The sequence below is a fragment of the Tachypleus tridentatus genome, chromosome 9 (genome assembly GCF_004210375.1).
Source record: "Tachypleus tridentatus isolate NWPU-2018 chromosome 9, ASM421037v1, whole genome shotgun sequence".
Classification (NCBI taxonomy): Eukaryota; Metazoa; Arthropoda; class Merostomata; order Xiphosura; family Limulidae; genus Tachypleus; species Tachypleus tridentatus.
The window spans coordinates 23,512,836-23,533,608 of NC_134833.1; the positions used below are offsets into that span (position 1 = coordinate 23,512,836).

At 30.8% G+C, this 20,773-nt stretch overlaps 1 protein-coding gene across 3 annotated transcripts in view; it reads left to right on the forward strand.

The window, feature by feature from the left end:
- Window positions 1–19,912, forward strand: part of LOC143224857 (uncharacterized) — a 52,155-nt gene extending 32,243 nt beyond the window's left edge. For 2 of the 3 annotated variants that reach the window (XM_076453226.1, XM_076453228.1), the window contains 6 exons: window positions 2,121–2,267; window positions 6,632–6,734; window positions 7,341–7,472; window positions 9,775–9,861; window positions 13,190–13,288; window positions 17,182–19,912. In XM_076453226.1, the coding sequence (XP_076309341.1) occupies window positions 2,121–2,267; window positions 6,632–6,734; window positions 7,341–7,472; window positions 9,775–9,861; window positions 13,190–13,288; window positions 17,182–17,272 (659 nt within the window). In that variant the 3' untranslated portion in view covers window positions 17,273–19,912. Of the gene's footprint in view, window positions 1–2,120; window positions 2,268–6,631; window positions 6,735–7,340; window positions 7,473–9,774; window positions 9,862–13,189; window positions 13,289–16,871; window positions 16,922–17,181 lie in introns of all 3 variants that reach the window. The other variant, XM_076453227.1, reaches the window with a different exon arrangement.
- Window positions 19,913–20,773: the final 861 nt, after the last annotated feature.

Sequence of the window (20,773 nt, forward strand, 5' to 3'; positions counted from 1 at the left end):
TAGTGGAAAGGATATAACTGTTTATTGGAGTAGAGTAGTTTCATTCACAACTTGATAAATGACTTGCAAACATGATGGAAGAAAGCCTTTGTCCAGTAATATGCGAGTTAAAAGTGGTACCAATGCAGTGCCATCTGGAAGTTTTGACATGCCAAGAGATACCACCAATAAAATTTGCTTTAATTTATCAATGTGAAAAATGAAGTGTGGAATAATAGTTAACACTCTACACTATTACAAGTGTAGAGCAATGTGTATTGACTTTTAAAACTTGTACAAATAGTGTTTGAATATTTGCTAAAGTTAAATGAACAATTAATATTATGCATTATAGCTATGTGACTTCACAACCTTAACTGACCAGTCTTTAAATTTTTTGTCACAAATGCTGATGTATGGTATAATAGAGTAGAATTCCTTTTTGTAATACCGTGCATGTTGAACCAGTACAATGACAAATTTCTCTCTCTCTCTCTCATTGAAATTTGATAAAACTTTGCTTGTATTTAGGCACTATACAAGACATTTAAATTGTGTATCACACGTCAGAATTAGGGACAAACATGCTAGGTATTGTTGAATTAATGAGACTTGTATATAAAAAAAAAAAACAAATTGAACAACATATTGATGATATTATTTACAAGAAAAATTTAACATTCAAAATGTTAAATAAATTTTGTTTGTATAGTGTAACAAAATAACATTAAAATTGTTACTAAACAATTGTAGGAATTCATACAAAAGAAAATATTAATTCAACCATTCCAGAACTGTGACAACTTCCTATGATAAATTTTGAGCTTCCATGTCAGATCACAAATGAACAGAAATAAAAGGATTAGTAAATGTATAATAAAATTTTATCATTTTTAAGTGTGTAAATATCTGTGTATGTATATATGTACAGTTTCCCATTGTCAAATGAATTTTATTTGTATCTAGTTATTGGTTCTGTTTCTAAGCTTCTTCACTGCTATACAGGCATATATCAATATTTCTAAAGCAAAACCATGGGAATTTATAATTTTATACTATCTTAAAGAAAATTTTTCACACTTAACTAGTTTCAACTTTCAGATATAAATGAAATATTAAAATGTCTTTTTGTTTTTATCTTGTATCTATAACTAAACTTGGCAGTGAAAGTGTCAAGGTTTTATGCCTTCATCAGTATTGTTGAGTCTCAGTAGTCGCACGTTATGGGATTCTGTCCTGAGCCCAACAAGAAGACATGATTGCCCTAACTGAGTTAAATGAGTTGGCCTATAATGTTTTCAGAATAAAAGAAGTTTGTTGCATAAATTACTTGAAGCTACATGCCTAAATAGGGAAGCAGTTATTTGAACATACATGAGCAGACAACAGATAAAAGTTAAACCACTTGCCTATGTTTGTGAAGAACAAGTAATGTTAGTGATGTTTGTCACAATTTTGCTAACATTGTCATGTCATGAAAGAAGATAGCTATTGTTTTTTAATAATAAATTTTTCCCTGCATATAAAATATTTTCTATTCACGTAAATGTAATTTTAATAATGCTTCAGAAGTTTTTATTTTTAGATTGAGATTTTCTTGACATTATGTGTTAGTTAAGTATAAACCTAGCTTTGGTTTTGCATATTTTATGCTAACATTCAATACTTTCTTAACATTTACCTGGATTAGTAACATTAAATTTCAACTAGACTTAACTAACAGGACTTGACCTGGTGGCTAGGGTGCCCAACTTGCACTCTATGGGTTGCAAGTTCAAATCCTTCTTGCTTGACATGCTTTCTTTTTCAGCCAGAGAGACATTGTAATGTGATGGCTAATCCCACTGTTTATTGGTAAATGAGTAACTCGTGAGTTAGCAGTGGATGGTCTTAACTAGCTGGCTTTACTATTAAATTTGGGACAACTTCTTAGAGAACATGCTGGTGCCACCAGATAAGTATACCCAAGAAACACTGATGATGCATCAACATCTCAGGTGCCCCAGCAATTGTAAGTGGCCTAGCAACTCAAAAACACAACTAATACTGCAATTTCAGATAATAAAATTAGGAAACTAGTATAATCCGTTCTTAAAGTAGAGAGTATAGGGTGTCTCAGTTTGGCTTGTTTTTTATTCTAGGTACAGCCAGTGAACTCATTCCTGAACTGTCAGCTGCTGAAGAGATGTATGATGAACGAAGTTGGAGAACTTGTACAGTTGGTGGTGAAGAAAGAAAAATTGATGTCAAAGTTATCGAACCATATAAGAAAGTCCTGTCTCATGGGGGTAGGGAAATACGTAAAATATTTTTGAAAAACTCTACTGGTTATTATTTACTGGTATGTTTCACGTGTGTAAGATATTGTGAGTGTGCACTTTAATTTATATAAATTTTGTTATTAAGTGGTTTGGTTGTAAGTTATAATGCCTGGGTGAATTGAACAACCACATAACCACTTTGTATTCATTTAAAGTTGTCATAGTTTTGATATTACTAACTTTTAATATAGTATGTATATCTTCCCAAAATTTGGCAGACTTTCAGGAAACATTAAAAGTTTGCTACATTCAAAAAATTAATTTTTTTGTGAAGTATGTTTAATAAATTAAAAAAATTGCCCATAAATACATCAATTAATTTTTTTCACTATGAATGCAAAGTGATTTTCATATTACAATTAAAAATACTTCTCTTCACCTAAAAAAATGCAGATTTTATGTACGTTGTCTCTAGTACCTTCTGAATACATTTTTTATTGTTGTCTCTAGTACCTTCTGAATGCAGATTTTATGTACGTTGTCTCTAGTACCTTCTGAATACATTTCATTTTTTTTTTTTTTACCAGAACTTTATATTTTATCTACCTTGACTCTCTCTGGTGTTAGTTGATTTAATTGACTTCATAATTATCATAAAACAGGGAATAAAACTAACTTATCCTTTCTTTTTTGTTGTTCTAGAAAGACTGCACGTTGTAATGGGAAACCACAAATATTTGTTCTGAATAGCTTAATCAGTGGCTCATTTAAGATTCTATGGGCTCTACATTCCCTGTAATTTTACATATAATAAAATTGTCAATGGGCACCATTAAGCCCATGGACACTGGGGCTAAGCCCCCTCTAGCCCCCACCTAAATATACCACTGAGCTTAATCCATTTTACAGTAGTTTTTTTTTTTTTTGGTTTATTGACCTTTGAACAATGTATGACTACAAATACCCTGAAACAAGTTAAATTATATGTTGCACATGCAGCTTACTGTATTGAATGTCATAATACATGAGTTGCTTGTTAGTATACCCCAGGAAGATTCACCCCTCTCCCATTTTACATAATGTTTTGGTTACTTTTGTAGTAAAAAATAAAAAACAGATGAAAATAAAAAACCCTCATAATTAAATGTCAAACACTGTTCACTAATGTTTTATATCTTAGCTGTCATTTTATCTACTGTAACGTTATACTTGAATCTCCAGGTTGTAATACGAGTTATCAGAATATGACAGAAATAGAAGTTGAAAAGTACAAAATGTGTAGCATTGTTAGTATTTATCACAAAGGACATAATGCCAGAGTTATTGTTAAGAGCTAGACAAAACATAATAAATAGTACTGTCTGTCTTTTTCAGTATGAATCTCCAAGTTCCAAAGTAAAATTCCTAAGATTTTCTACTCTTTTCACACTTAGTTCCTATATTCATTCTACTATTAGTCTACTATTAGTAGACACCAGCTGTATATAAAGCAATGAATCTGTGCTCTCTATTTAGTTTGACACAGTCAACATCAAATAAGCCTATGTCATGCAGTTCTTAGAACTGTTACTGCTTTGAAAACACAGTTGGGTAGGATTCATTAACAATTGGCTAAAGTATTATAAAATGTTTATATTATGACTTTGTAAAAAGTCCAGGCTGATCCCAAAAGTCAATAAGTGGACATTTCTGACAGCCTATTTGAATCTCAGTTCAGAGAACGCAGCGTGGTAGAAATTATCTTTTTTCATAGTACAGTGGTTGCAACAAGAACTTCCGCATATTTCAGTGTATAACTTTTTTTTTTCTCCAAAAAAAGGGGGTTTCAACCCCCCCCCCCTGCATTCTGCACACCAAAGGTAAAAAACATTTATGCCTCTACTACTTTTGAAGTATTTTAAAGAATAATAAAAGATTGTACTGATGATGGACAAATAAATAAATAACTGAAAAATATTTTTTTCCCTAAAGATGATAGCCTTGAAAATAAGGATGCATCTTATACATAGAAAAATATGGTATCTAAAATACATTATAAAAGTGAGAGAAAATATTTATATTATACTTCTGTACAAAGCTGTATTCAATCCAGTGAACGTGGGAGGTCAGGATGTAGTGTAAGTCTAAAAGTATCTAAGTGCTCATAAGTGTCCTGTTTTCTATATCACCATACTTGTATAGTAACCATTAAATGCATGGTTTCAATGAAGTAACATAAATACAGTGCATTTTGGTGGAACTTGTATTTTTGGCTTACCTTTGTTACTTATCACTTTAGCAACAAATTATTAAATGATTAATTTTTGTTTGAATATACAATATGTTTTGAAGCTTCTGTATAATAGAACAAAGTAGAAATCTCTTATTACTCTTAGCACTATTGTATTAGTATTTTATAAAATATGGTAACATTTTGGTTACCATACATTACATTTGTATATATTATTTTTATTTTCAACTATGTATTTAAATGTTGGTTATATGTATTAAAACATTGAACAGCATGTAAAGTATTTAGAAAATGGTGTTCTCTACTACTTAGGATGCTTTGAAGTCCTTGTTTGCACTCATTGAGTCATACTTACTGACCCTTGTCAGGATGTAAGCCTTGTCCACATTTGTGTGATAATTTTTGTGGATTTTATATATGCACTTTCAAATCTCAAAAAAAAAAAAATTATAAGTTACTACACCAGTACCTCAATACCAGGCTTCCTAAGTTGAATTAGGATTTTAAAAAATCCAATACATTTTCAACAAATAACCTTGATTGTAAGACTGCAGACAATGTAAGAGCTTTTCTCTTGAATAACTTATTTAGAAGAAATGTAAAGCTTATAATTTGTTATAAGGTTGTTGATACAAAAGTAGAATGGATCAACCAGTCTTCTCAAATGATGAAATGGTGGGCAAAGCTGATATGGTAGATTTGCTAAGTATTGAGACATCTCAGCAAATAGAAAAAGTTGGAGGTTATTTATATTTTAGTTTGCCAATGTCAGAATTTTGAGTTTTTAATTTGTGAAAAACTGTAGATGTCATAAAATGTAATTCAACCAAGCCCAGAAGATAACATTCCAGTTGGAAAGCACAAATCGATAGCCTCTTTTTTAATATATATATTTTCTGTCAAACGAAAAAAATTATCTAATTTGTAATACTAAAATCTAAATTATAATCTACAATTTATGTCAAACGTAGTGACATACATTTATATAATAGTTAAATAAAATTTTGAGTTCAAATCTACAAATGTAACGGCATGCTCACTATCTCCTACCCATTTCCATGGGCTTGGCATGGCCAGATGGTAATCTGAGGGTTGTGGATTTGAATCACCCTTACACCAAATGTGCTTGCCCTTTCAGCCGTGGGGGCGTTATAATGTGCAGTCACTCCCACTATTCGTTGGTAAAAGAGTAGCCCAAGAGTTGGAGGTGGGTGGTGATGACTAGCTGCCTGCTCTCTTGTCTTATACTGCTAAATTAGGGACTGCCAGTGCAGATAGCCCTCGAGTAGCTTTGCTCGAAATTCTAAACAAACCAAACCCATTTCCACAGGGCTATTTGATCATAGAAAATGCACAAAACTAAAAATATATCAGTAGCTTACAGCTGAGAGTACAGGATTTAGCATCATACAAAACCCATTCTCTCTATTTGTATATTTAATCTTAACACCTGTTGTTTTTGCATAAGAATAATATATAGAAAATATTGCAAAATGAATTTTGGAGTTGTATAAGTCTTCATTAGTAATGGACTTAGTTGAAAACTACTGTAGCCTAGAATTATAATATTAAATGTTTCAATACCTTGTTTATAATGTTCTCTTGATGTTTATAAGTGTTTGAATTGAGTGGCCAAACATAAGAACACCACACTAGACCAGTGAGTGACTTATTTTAATATGCATTCAGTTTATTATTAAAAATGTTACTCTGCATATAAGTATATATAGAGGGAGAAGGGGAGATCTGAAGACTTTCTGATCCTTAGTCTATATGTTGAACTTTGAGTTTTAATGTTAGAGCTTTGACAGTTAATTTCATGATATAAAATGCTAGTTTTAAGCCTTTTTTTATAGTTTTACACTTTTAACTTGTAACCATGTTCAAGCAATTTTCTTTTTTGTATTTTTCAATTGTGCAGAAAGTTTTTGTTGATTTTTGAAAATATTGGTGAAGTTTTCTTTATCTAACCCAGCTTTATTGAAGTACTTTGGAATCTATAAATAAAATATTAAAGAATAGTTAATTTTAAATACAAAAATTCTTCCATGATTTATACTTTGGGAATTGTTTTTATCATATTTTAATCTAAAATCATTTGTTTTTACTATATGTGTATGATGTAGTGCATTATAAATCAATAAAGATTGTAATTTTTCAGGCTACTATGGACCTAATAAAAATGCTATTATAGTATTTAGTGCTTGTTACCTTCCTGATCGAAGTCGAAGGGATTATGATTACGTAATGGATAATTTATTTTTGTAAGTATTCTCTTTTAACATGCTTGTTACGAGTTGTCTTTTTGTACCTGAATTTTGATTGTTAATTTTAAAAAATAGTGATGTCATTCTAGAAAAATATTGTTTCTCATTAGATTTGGTTATCAATTAACTAAACTCCACCAGCAACTGTATAAACTAAAAACAACAACAAATTAAGTGCTTTGTGTTGCATTACAACAACTGTTTCCTGTTTAGTCATCATGTGTAGTTGTGTATTGAATACTATCTAACAAACTTTTAACGTTATTTTCCAACATGTGCACAAAAATGACTGTTTTACAAGACAGTTAACTGCTATGAACATAATTTCTCTTGACACTACTTGTTTATATTGTTATTTTCCACTACTTAAATTATTTTGCTGCTTTAAACAACATTAGATAACTGTCACTTGTAAATATGAAAAATATAGTACTTATGGGTATTTTTTATAATATTATTTTTACATAATTTAATGGATTTTACTTCAAATAATTATCTCTACATTTTTTTTTTTTTTTTATTTATTTGGTGTAGATTTTCCCTAACTTATTATTCTGTAGTTCTAAATGTTATAAACTTGGATTAATAATTCTGGTTTTTCAGATATGTACTGTCCACATTAGATCAGCTGATTGCAGAAGATTATATTTTGGTTTACCTTCACGGTGCCACTCAGCGAAGTAATATGCCCAGTTTCGGCTGGCTTAAGAGATGTTACCAAATGATAGATAGAAGGTTTGTAAGTTGATAAAAATAAATGTTAAAATACAATAGAACAGTTTATTGACTTAGAACATGAAATTAGTTTTCTATTTGTTCTTTTTCTCTTTCCGTACTGTATATTTAATAGCATCCACAGAAGTCTTGCATCTTCTTTCAAATTTCCAAAGCAGAAACAAACCACATTGCATGTTTTGGAAGTTAATATTGTCCTAAATTGTTAAAATGCATAATTATCTGTGATGTTCTAAGATACAAATATGTAAAGATTTTTAACCTAAATTTAGATTTCACTTGAAACAAAAGATTTACTTTAAAGGTTTCTCTCAGGAATTGAGGTGATAGTCTAGTTGAGAAGTACTGTAAGAACAGACTAACACATTATATCAGAGTTGAGGTTTACTTTTAGGGCTTCAGTTTTGTTTAATGTTTGTTCTATTAGATAACTGTTTGTGTTTAGTTGTTTTAGAGTTTTATTTAGATTATTTAAATTGATGGTTTCCAGGGTTTGGATTTGTAGTTTTATGTAGATATCATAAAATTAATGATCTAATGAAAATATTAATATACAATATACTTTCTGCACACTAATTTCCCTCATGGAAGTTAAAATAGGTACAAAGCATGATTTTATTTGTTAAAGCTTTGTAAAAGCAGGTAATGTTCTACATAAAGTTATAAAAAACAAACTTGCTGCTAATGGATGAGCCTATATGGAAAGGATTAAACCTCCTAAGCACAGTGACGTGGGAAAGTGGGGATATTAATGTAAGTTTAAATATCCATTATTGGTGTTTTTTGGAAAGTCAGTGATTTATTTTTATTCTTTTGTTTTAGGGATGTTTTGAGTGTTTATCTGTTAAAATAAGAAACATTATTAGCCCTAATTTTATCACATAATTTGTAAATTGTATTATTTTTGAGAAACTATTAATCTTAACATTCAATGTTATTTGTGTAGTTTGTCTGTTTAACTTTGTTAGTAAAGCAAAATGCAGGTGTTCAGTTGAATATTCCTGACATCTGGACCTCATATGATGCAGAATGCTTTCAGTGAAGTTGTGGTTGTACCAGAATATTAATGTGAATAATACTTTTATTTACAATCATTACTGTAAACAACTCTTAAGTTTCCAACATTAGGTAGTTTTTATTTTGTCTATTATGATAAGTATGTATATAATCGTATAGATAATTTTAACTACAGAATCTCGAAATATTTTCCATTTGTTTATGCAGTCGTATGGAAATATTTTACGCAATGAAATGCATCATATTATGTTGTCTATACAAATCATTTTGGGCTGTTTCAACCTGTAGACTAACAGGTGGTCTCTTGTGTTAATATTAGTCTCGCTGTGAATAGAAACAGAACAAGTACAGAAATAACAATATAACCTTTTGTCATCAGTATATAGCTTGTCTTATTAAGTAAACAAAGTTTGATAAAGTTTAATAATTTATATTCGTTGTTTTAATCAAATTTCATCTATAAATTGCAAGAAAAATCCACCAAAGCTTCCTAATAAATTTCTTTTAAAATAGCTTATAAATAGGTGAAATAGGTGTGACTTGTATGAAAACATCTCGGTGTAAGTCCAGTTATTACAATCATTTTAAAGGTGGTATATCTGATTTGTTTTAATGAAAATTTAAAAAAATTTGAAGCAGTTTTTTGTACAAAAATTATTATAACTGATTTTTATCTGTATAAGAACACTTAACTTGGAGAATCACACTTTAATAGTAAAACAGAATCAAAAATTAAAAAAACCCAATACACTGTTAGAGGAAATTAAATGTTATTCATAGGGTGTACATTCCACTGATGTAATATTACACAGTAAACAATTAATCAGATAAAAACAATTGATTTTGAAAATATCACAAGTTTGTCAAATAACTTTTGTTGTGTAGAAAAAGCTTGCTGTTAAAATAGGTAAGTAGTGAAGATATGTGAGTGTACTCTTGTGGACCTTCTTCAGGCTATTACCAGTTAATTATGCCTTTTAAACAGTATCAGAAATTCTTGGTGACGAGAAACCCACTCGAAATGTATCTCGGAAAGGGTAGTATAGGTATTTACACTTTTATTGATAAGGAGAGAACAATGTTTTGACCTTCCTAGGTCATCTTCAGGTTAAGAATAACCTTTTCTCTCCTTATCAGCAAAAGTGTTAATACCAATACCAGCCATTCTGAAATTCAGTATTGGAAATTATTTCTCTATGATTTATTTTCATCTGTAGCTAGCTTGTTTATTTTTGATAGATATCAGTGATAGAAGCTCAATCAGTATTACATTTTCTATACTTAGACTGAGGAAGAACCTAAAAGGGCTGTATCTTGTTCACCCAACATTCTGGGTAAAAACTATTGTTATAATGACCAAGCCATTTATCAGGTTAGTAGCATTTTCATCTGAACTTAACATATACTGTAATAATCAGGTTAGCATGATATAAGACAAGGAAGTAAAGATAAAAGGTCTTAGTTTGTGTACAGCAGTTGTAAAACTATAAAGCTGTAATTAATATACTGTCTGCAATCATTTGTCATTGCATTCACATTGAAAGTTTTTTCTGAATTTTTATTATACAATATTAATTTTGACTTCAAGACCTACAACATAGAGAACTCAGATTAAGCTTTAGATAAATTTGTGCTTTTTTGAAAATTCCATTTTCTGACTACAACTTACTTTAAACTTGAGCAAGTTTGAAAAATAAACAAAAACACTGATTTTCATTCTGTCACCAAACATTTCTAATATTGTTTTCTTCATTATTTTTCATCTGAAATTCTTAATATTACAGTAATTCATGTTCTTGAAGTTAAATCATTCTTTGATCAGCCATGATATTCTGTTGATATTTGGCTGTATGCATGATCAGGTACTTTTCTCACTGGTGGTTTTATCATTTTACATATTGTTTTCTCTGGATTTTGGATCAGTATCACAGATTTGTGATTTTGCTGTAGTCATTCATCTTCTGTCACTGTCTAAGGACTTTTGATACAAATAATTTAATGCATCTTTTTTATATCATTGAAGTCAGTTTTAATTTTAATATTTATATGTGAAGAAAGGCAAAGCTCAGTGTCTTTTCTTCCATTTCTTAAACTTTGGAGGTGAGGGGGGGGGGGGCATATCTTGCCTTTGTCAAGAAATCCAATGTTTTGTGTCTACAGTTTTTTAGATAACAAATAAAAGTGACTTGAGATATTTTGTCTTTTATGTACAAGTTAAAACTCTTTGATTTATGACTTTGCCTGTATTAATTTTTAATGTGCATTTTTTTACAGTTATAGAATTGCTTCTTTTTACCTAACTTATTCTCATTGTTGACTATAATTCTAAACGTATCCATGTGAAATAAGGCAAGTTTTTTTGTCAAATGTACAAGTCTGTCGTACACAAAAGAATTACATCAGCTACAAAGGTATTTGTAATCAAGAGAAACTTGTGAATTGAACATGTCAATTTGACTTGAGATTCAGGAAGTTCGAGTGTAACATAATGTTCATAAAGAATTAAAAACAGTTGATTATTTTAAAGTTTGCATATTGCATTTGTGTAGCCTCTAGAACCTATAAATGCATATTGGCAGTTTTGTTTTATTAGTCCTGTTTATTATGTCTGGTATTTACCCAAAGTTGTACCTTAACCAACAGTGTATCAACAAGCTTATGCCATCAGCCGGTACCTATGTCAGATGTTAAGATTGTGTTTACCAATTGATGTTAAAGGCTGATACTTATATTCTGTGTAGTGTGTGTATATATATACTGTTGTTGTTGATTTTGGATTCTTCTGCAGTAGGTGTCTGTGAATTTTTGGTGATAAATTCAAAGACAAATGAATTGCATGCTCTTCACTTGTTTTCAAAATAATGTATATATTCAAACTAGTTAAACATACGTGAAACAAATTCTTTACACTAGAGATTATAGGGATATTGTAAACACTATGTGGTTCTCTTCTTGTTGCAAAAATCCACTTAGGTTCATTCAATTACTTGATGACTTCAGTAGACAAGTTGAACTAACTTTCCCTATTTCTGTTACACTAGCATTGTGTGCATAATTTACTTACAGTTGTGCAAGTTACCACAGTTGTAAGTTGCTCTTCCAGTAATTATTTGGTCTACTCTCTTCAAAATATTCTGTTTTTTTTGTCAGAGTGCACTCAGGCTGATTCAGTTACTTTATAACCATGGAATAAGTTATTCTTTTTTTGTATTTTCAACTGTTAGTCTTACTCTAACATATTGTTACTTCTATCACTTCTACCACAATTAATTGACAGCAAATCCTTCTTTGGCCATGACGTTACTCTGTTCTGCTATTGTCTTTATCTGTCTGCTGCTTCCCACTAATCTCATGCTATTTATGTTTATTACTAAATCATCTGTTCTCTATATTCTCGACATCAGTGAGTTGCAAGTACAACTTCCAATAATGATCTTTTTTTAACTTTATTATAATAAAAACAAACTAAACAAGCACAAAATAGTAATTCACAAAATAAACTGTTTATTAACATTACAATTAAACAGTCATTACCATGACAACATGATGTCAACTTGTCAAAACATTGTACACTTGTAACAGTTTCTTTCACTATCCATTCAAATCATCTCCAAACTTTATACATTTAAGTGTTCACAACGTATAGTACTACAGGTGGAAGTGTTCTGAGACCTAAAAGTCCATTTTTGAATACTAGTGTTGTTGTTTTGTTGTAATGATCCCCAGCTATTAACTGTCCCTCTACACCGCAGTTTCCATGTCCCCCAGCTATGAACTGTCGCTCTGCACTGCCGTTTCCATGTTCCCACCCATGACCTGTCGCTCTGCACCGCAGTTTCCATGTCCCCGCCCATGAACTGTCGCTCTGCACTGCAGTTTCCACCAGGTTAATCTTATCTCCTTAATTGATACTCTGTGTCCAAAGTTATTAACTGTAAATAGATAGTGACCTCTGCAGGATTGTCTTGAGTAAAGCATAGGCACAGAAGCTCATGACAAGCAAAGATAACCAACATAACATTGGACAATGTCCCATCTGCATATTATCAACATGATAGGCATAGACAGATAACGAAACATTGAAAGACGTCCCAACTGCATTTTATCAATATGACAAGCATGAACAGATGATGTAATAATAATAACAGTTAATAGGATGTTTAAGCTTTTTTCAAAGTTTTTGACAGTATAGGCAATGAAGATTGCTTACATTTTGAGTTACATTGAACAAATATATGTATGTGTATAATTAGTTGTTTTTCTCCAAGAAAAAAGTAGTGCAAAATTTGTTTGTGTATTAAAAATAAGAATAATGAATTTGACAGGTTAATAGTTTTATAAATTATACTTGGTTGTTAAGGGCTCGTTTTGAAACTTGAAATATATTAAGGTAACTAACAATTATCACCATTATGGAAATGGTGTGTTTATTCCAGAATTAAGTAATTTTTCATGTATTCATTCTTTAAAAGAAATGAGTATTTAATTTTGTAAGTTGGTATGTATAGTCTGCTATGGTTAAGTATCAAGAGTATACGTCTAGACTGGTTGTGCAGGTTTAAACAAAAGATAAGTCAATATGTCTTGATATAATAAATTTTTATCTGATTTGAAAGCAACTTTTCTCTTATTTTGAACTTTTGTCTATTAAATGTTGTTGTATTTATGCAAGATAAATGTATCCTTTAATTTACAAACAGTTCCAAGTTTAGCCGGAAATTACAATTTGTGAACAATCTGAAAGAGTTGTCAGATTTAATCCCTATGGATGATGTTTGTATTCCTGATAAAGTCAAACAGTAAGTAGAATTATAAAGTTGTTTTAAAATGTTGCAGCTAAGAATGTAGCAAAGTTAATAGATGCGACAACAGAGATTTCACTTCGATGAAATATTGTCAGTTTTTTAATAAATTCTTATTTTGTTTAGTAGTTATAATTTTGCTCAAGCATATAACACAGTTGAAAATATGAAATTAAACAAAACACTTAACAAAATTAGCATGAATGTTTGGTTGAAGAGCATTAGAACCTTTCTTCCATTAAGTTCTTGTTATAGTGAAAATTCACTGTAGTAATTACAACTTCTGCACTTACATAACAAAGGTGCACAGATACCATTATAGCTCTAACCTACAAACATCATTAGATTCCTTGGGAAAAGTTCTCCAACATGCCCAGTTTCATGTGTGAAAAGTTCTCATAAAAAATCTCTTTGCAGGTGGTGTTTAGAAAGCCATTGTAAAATAACACATTTCTGTAGTTAAAATGTAATATATATATATATAAAATATTTATCAGTAGTCGTAACTATTCTGATGCCAAAGAAGTTGGGAAACAGTGGACTTCTGCTCAATAGAGAACAGTTTGATTTGTCTTCAAGTTTGTTTTATAATTTTTCTGAAAGCTTGATGTGTAGGTTTTCAAAAATGACTTAACCCAAAAAACACTATTTGAACTGAAACCTTACTCAAATAGCTGAGAATAAGCCAAGGTTCAATGAAAGTTAGGTAGGATTTTTGATATTTGTTCAAAAGCTAAACCTTTTTCATTTTTCACGGAAACATATTTCTTGAAAAAACAACAAAGAAAACAGTATCTGTTTTCACAGTATCTTGATGCATGTTACTTGGATAAAACACTTCTGCCAATAATATTAAATTTTATTTCATAGAGAGGGCTGGTTGGGATATTCTTTTCATTCTGTATGAAAACTAGCCTCAATATCACTGGACAAAATGTTTGTTTATTACATTCTTAGTTCAAAAACATGCTATCTGATAACACTTTAGCTATTCTTTAATAGTGGCTCTGCATGGGTGAGCATTACTTTTGCATGCTCCAGTTTTTTATATACTATCTAAAATACCTGTTGCAGTGGCCAATTTGCAAATTTTTCCACCTTCATTAGTGCACCCTCTGTCATGGTACTGCATATAAGTGCCTTACTTAGATAATGTAATCACTTTTGCTTGACAACTTGTTGATCATGGTTCTCTCTGACAAAGTGTTATGCATTGTCCTGTTATGGATTGTGAGTTTTGTGCCATTGTTTGGATTTCAGTTTAATTATACTTTAAAAAACAAACAAATTAGACATGATACTCGTGGGTATGAATTCCCATGTTACTGTCATCAGCAAGATGGCTAATGCAACCTATCCTCTGTTATCTAAAACCTATCTATAGTTGAGGGAAGGGAAGTCACTTTTGGTTGAGACTTGTCCATATTTTGATCCATTGAGAGATGGAAATATTCATTTGGCCTGGTATGTTTTCTCATAGAGTTTCCTCTTTTGTTGATCCTGGGGAGAACTTGGATTTTATTTTCTGACACTTTACCAAGTCAGCTTCTCACGTGTCTAATTTTGATCAATCTCCTACTCTCTTTTTTTTGTGAGATTTTAAATTTCTCTTTGTCCACTTTAAGTCTACTCTTCCCTTTTGTGGTGGAAAGGTTGGAGGGTGGGGCCTATTTAGCTTGTCCTTCTCCTGATTTTGCTGGTTCTTGCTGGGAGATTTCCTGTTTTATTACACGATGGGATAAATAGACCTTCTACCTTCTTTTATTACTTTAGTTTTCTACCTCCTGGTGGAAGTGTTTTTTTTTTTTTGCTGGCATGGTAGTGTTGATCCTATTATATCCTGAAAGGTCTTTTCTTTCCAAGTCTCTGGTAACTATGGAATGGAATACATCTTTCTCTGCAATTCTTTTGCCATTTATTTATCTATTACCTCTGCAACCAGTTGTAACCTGGTAAGTTGCTTAGTCCTGTTCTCTGACCCATTTTACCTTTACTTTGGTGATGATTGTCTCGACTGTGTATTCATTGGGATCCTTTAGCTTCCCTTGATTTTATTTTCCCATTTGGATTCACAGATACCTGTTTTGTACTTTGGCCTTTTCAGGTGAGGAATCTTCTGAGTTACATCTCATCAGATGTCACACATTTATGTATTTTTCTGCCCATTTCATTGAATCAGTGGGAGACATTTTACAGGCTGGTATTTGGACTTCTCTCTGTGCTTTTTTTTCTTGTATTCTTTACATGATTTGGAAGAAACTTTGTAGAATGGATGGCAACTGCCTGTTGTGGAAACACAAGTGTAGTGGACAACGTTTTTTGGAAGTCTTCTACCTTTTGTAGGTGTTGTCGATCTTTTATAGTGTCCTGGTGGATTGTGAAGAGCATGTTATCATTGGTTGGATTATCACTGTTTTTCATTCAAAGATAGATTTCCTGTAGATTCAACCAATGGCAGCCACAGGATACTCACCTCTAATCTGGAATCTCTGTTTAGTGGTTTAATAATATTAAGAAGAAAGACGAAGACTTTCAAAACATCGTCCTCTATACTTGTCTCCACAACAGGCAGTTGCTGTCCATTCTACCAAGTTTCATCATGAATACTCTGCCTAAATAATCTATCAAAGAATGATCTGGCAGGTTTCTTCTGGGAATTTTTCAGAACCTCCCCCCTCCCCCTCATGGCTGTTTTTATAACATCTGTTGGATTATGAGGAAGGGGTACTTTTGTCAACATCTTGTCTTTCATCTTGCTTTCACTGTAGTTCACTCTGTTGCAAGTGTTGCCCAGAGAGGTGTCCTTTTATCAACCCACTTCTGCACTTACAACCAATTTTTATTATTCTTATTACTGATTGTGACAGGCTCTATAGAAATGGGGAAGTCTATTGAACCCTCTATTTGCTTACCATATTATCATGAATAAAGCTGAAGGAGATTCTGTCAGTACGTTTTCAGTCTTTAAAAGTGAAAGTTTGTTGTTCCCCTGTGAGTTACCAGCACAGTCAGCTGTCCCCTCTCCTCCTCTTAGTTTTTGTAATGCTATTCTATAAGATGGTAGAAATTTACAAATTCTACTCCTCCTAAAGAAATAAAATTCCATATTTTGGCATCTACTGTAACACAACTAATATTTTTGTTTGTTCTTTAATGCTATTCTATGAAATACTAGAAGATCATGAACTTTTAACCCCTCTTAAATAAATAAAACTCCATATTCTGGCATCTTTTTTAACATAACTAATTTACCATATATGTATTTGTACACAATCCCCTAACAGGTTATTTGTGAAGTGATAAGTCTAAATAGTTTTACAAGATTGTGTGTTTATTAAAAAACAAACCTATATTTAATGCATTCTAGAGTTCAGTCACATTTCTCTAACTGGTGTGTTTTATCCTTTCTAAGTATTAACACACAACCTTCAATACAGTAGTTTTTCAGTCAATAATAACCTTAAACTGAATGATTTAGTTTGTATAATAATTTTCTGGCAAATTTTAACTCCTTTGCCAAATCTTTCGAAGTTAATATTTGATGAACTAACCATTACTTTTTATCTGTAAAATGCTCAAGATTTGATGAGGAAAAAGCACTGGAAGCCTAACCCTTCCTTTAGACTGAAGGTAACTTCCTCCTTTACTGCTATTTAACACTGACTGTTATTAATACCTAATAAGAATTTGCTGTAAAATGTTTGCTACAAGCTTTCTGTAATTCTAGTTATTTTCTTTCAGTAGTTTAAGATTTGACTAATAATACCAATATTCAATAAATACAAAAATATTACAAATAAAAACTAACGTAATCGATTAACTGTCGTGTTTATCTATTAATCTTATGCCACATTATCAGAAATAGTTTATCAAGTTTATTATTAATGTAGAGTGGAGTTTGAAAACATGATTCGAGAAAAGAAGAGACAACTGAAGAACAGAAAAGTGGGTCCTGGACCAGATTACAAGTCTCAGTGTTAATAATAAAAAATATCCCAATGGATCCACTCTACATCTGGACTTTCTGCTGCTGATAATTCACATAGTAGAGAACTGCATTCTCCACTGTAGAGAGTATCATGTAATAATTAACAAGTGCATGCTTAGTTACTTAGTATGATTTTTAATACATGGTTAGAAACTGGTGATATTTGCTGTGCAGGATGAGAACCATTAAATATATATTGAGATAAAATGAAAGGCTTTAGTAAGAGGTAAAATAACATTTAGGATAACTATAGTGAAATAACATACATAACCAGAATGGAAGGTTTTGTTAGGTTCAATGCATAGCATAATAGTAAGTTGTTATCAGTTATAAAAACAATAATTGTAAGTTACACATCAGTAATATTTGAAATTGTGTTAAATGGAAAACAAAATGAAATTTAAATTTTGGTTAATAAAAGAATTTGATAAGTGTATACTCTGTAAGTAATGATTTAAAATGAAATATAATTCATAGCTGGGTATTTGACTTCCACAATCTGGAACAAGTTACAGTATTATAATCGAACATTTACTGATCCATTTTTCAAACCACAACACATTTGAATTTGATTATTATTGTAATAAATATTCATCCTCAGAACATAGGTTTTGAGTGAAACGATATAAATCTTGGTCTTTATCTGATTCTGAATACTTGGGATTGACTTTCAACATTCAAAACTTTGTGGATGGTGGTAGATTAATTTTTAGTTTTACAATACAGCACTTAATAAATCGTGTGAGTACAAATTAAAATTCATCTTTTTAATCATTAATGATTTAAATGTGCAGTAAAGTAACTAACTTCATTTTAAATACAATATTAGCTAGGTTTTTGATAGGCTGCGTATCATATCCAGTACCTCACTATCTCCCTCGTAATAACTTGTTAGACTTGGTATGGACCATAGAAAACCCATAACATTTATAACGTTGTGAATATTTTAACAGAGATGAACGTCTGTTCAAACATCAATCAATGCTATTTGAACACTTAGAGAAATGAGATAAATATTCCAAAATGATTTTAGATTACAGAATTAGTAAATGCATATTTTTCATCTAGTAAAATAATATAGTAGTTTTGTGGAAGACAACAGTTAACCCAGGAAAAATATATTGTTATAATGTGTATCCATTGTTTTGAATCATGAATTAATTATTGACAAGTATGTAAATAATCTAATAATAGTAATAAACCATACATAAGAAGTCCAGAAACAATGGTAGTATGATATGGAAGTGTCCTGGACTGAAAATTATTCTGTGATAAACAATGTATTATGCCAACTGAACAGTTATGTTCTTCACTCTTCTTGACTGAGCCACATTGCTTGCAAATAAAAGAACTAGATAACCCTCACTGAAATGAATAGATCTATAGGATAGTGGAAACATTATTCTAGGGGTTTTTTAGTGGTGGTGCCTAAACTGCATTACACAATTAAAAAAATAACCATTCTTTTGGGTTTGTTTTGTAGACTTGCTTACTTTTATGTAGTGTATTATCAGAATTTATCATCATGGTAAGTTCAATGTTTAAAGTAATCATGAGATCAGTGTGAAGAAGTATTTATAACTGAGATAGTTGAATATTATGAGTTTTGTAACAGGCAGTGATAATTACCACCAGTTTAAAATATCTGGATTATAGCCCATTACTCCTCACAGTTCCTGGTATTAAGTATGAATTGAATTTAATACATTTCACAATTAAAATTTAAGTTTCACTTCTAATTATAAAACTGAGTAAATGTTAACTCCTGAATCTTATATATAATAGTAATCCTATAAATGAAGGATGCAGCAGTGAAATACATTTACCATTTAGTTCGTAGAGCCATGTTACTAGCATGTTATATTGTGGTTTCAGGTATCATTTGGAGTTATTTTCTAACAAATCACAAGATATCTGAATCAATTCAATGTAAATGGTGTCACACTTATGTAAAAATAATGACTATTCATTTCATGTCTAATTTAAACAATTGAGGTTCATTATTACAAAAGACTGAAGGAATAGTGTGGCCTTAATCGTTTTGTGTTCTTTTTATGATAGAATGCATTTTATTATTCTCTCTACATTTTTTTGCAAAGCCAAAACAGAACAAAAAAACTGCCTTTGTTTCATGTTTTACGATGAGCCACTGTCAAACAACACAACTGGTGTATCTTGTGAAAGGTAATGTGACAGTATATAAACATTGATCCAGTAGAATTGGTGTTTAATATTAGATTTCCAGCTTAACCTAAATTTTTTTTAAGCTGATCACAGTTCAGAAACAATGTGTAAGTACTAGTGTATCATATACCCAACTAATAAGTATATATTATTGTTGTTGTTGTTGTTTAAATGCCCAAGAAACCTCAATGGTGTGTATATATAAAAAAATTCAGTGTAAACATCCTGCTATTACTTTAAATATTTGTATGTGTTAACTGATAAAAAAAAAGATAATAGCTTGCTGCTTTGTTTCTTACAGCTGTAACTTAATAGCACACTAGAAATTACAACATGAATATGTACATTAATCCATAGAATATGTTTTAACCCTAGTCATTTGATTTAGAACAAATGCTGTATTGTGTTTCACCATAAAGGTATTAATATATTAAATGTTTTTGTACAGTATGAAGTCAGCTTATTTAAAACTCAACATTAACACTGTGTACTTTTTTTCTGCCACATGAACATAGTTAAATTGCAGGTCTTAAATTATTTCTTTCTCTTGTGTATAAAGGTTGTGAATTACATAATTGCTCAATTGTCATAACTATTCGATACTGGAGAAATTGAACATGTTATAAAACAACTGAGATTGGATTTCTTTAAATTTTAATAATGGCATTGTGATTTGAATGTCTTACCAAATAATTCCCTTAAACTATTGCTAAACTCCTTGTTTTAATACTGAAATCAGCCACGATAACCAAGTACCCTTATTTCCCATCTGACAATATATGTAGACAAGACACTTCATCCTAATTACATGTTTAAAAGATACTTTCAGTTTTTTCTCATACTAAAAACAGAAAACAAACCTCCCAGAGTTTATTACAAAACACTATTTTAATAACCTACAAAAGAGAATGAAGCAAACAATCTTAGTTTTTGTTTATATAAGACAGTAAGAAAAAACTTCGGTTGGCCTAAAAGAAGAGCATGCAACAGTGTATGTAGAACTATCAAATCTAAACTTACATCTAAAGCTTTATTGGAACTGGATTCCAATCTTTGTGTTCTCTAATCAGAAGCTTCAAGGCTGTGTAATAGATTCCATGTCCACATTTTCAAGATAAGTTGCATTTCAACACCTGGTGTTATTTAAATTGTATTTACCTTTGTTAAATACTGTTTTAATACAGAAGAATATTGTCCAGACATTTTAACTATAGTTCTTGGAATAGTACACCCAGTGTTTTTAAACATTTTACCAAATCAACCTCTTAATTAAGAACATTGTAACAGCTGTCAAAATATATTTAACTATT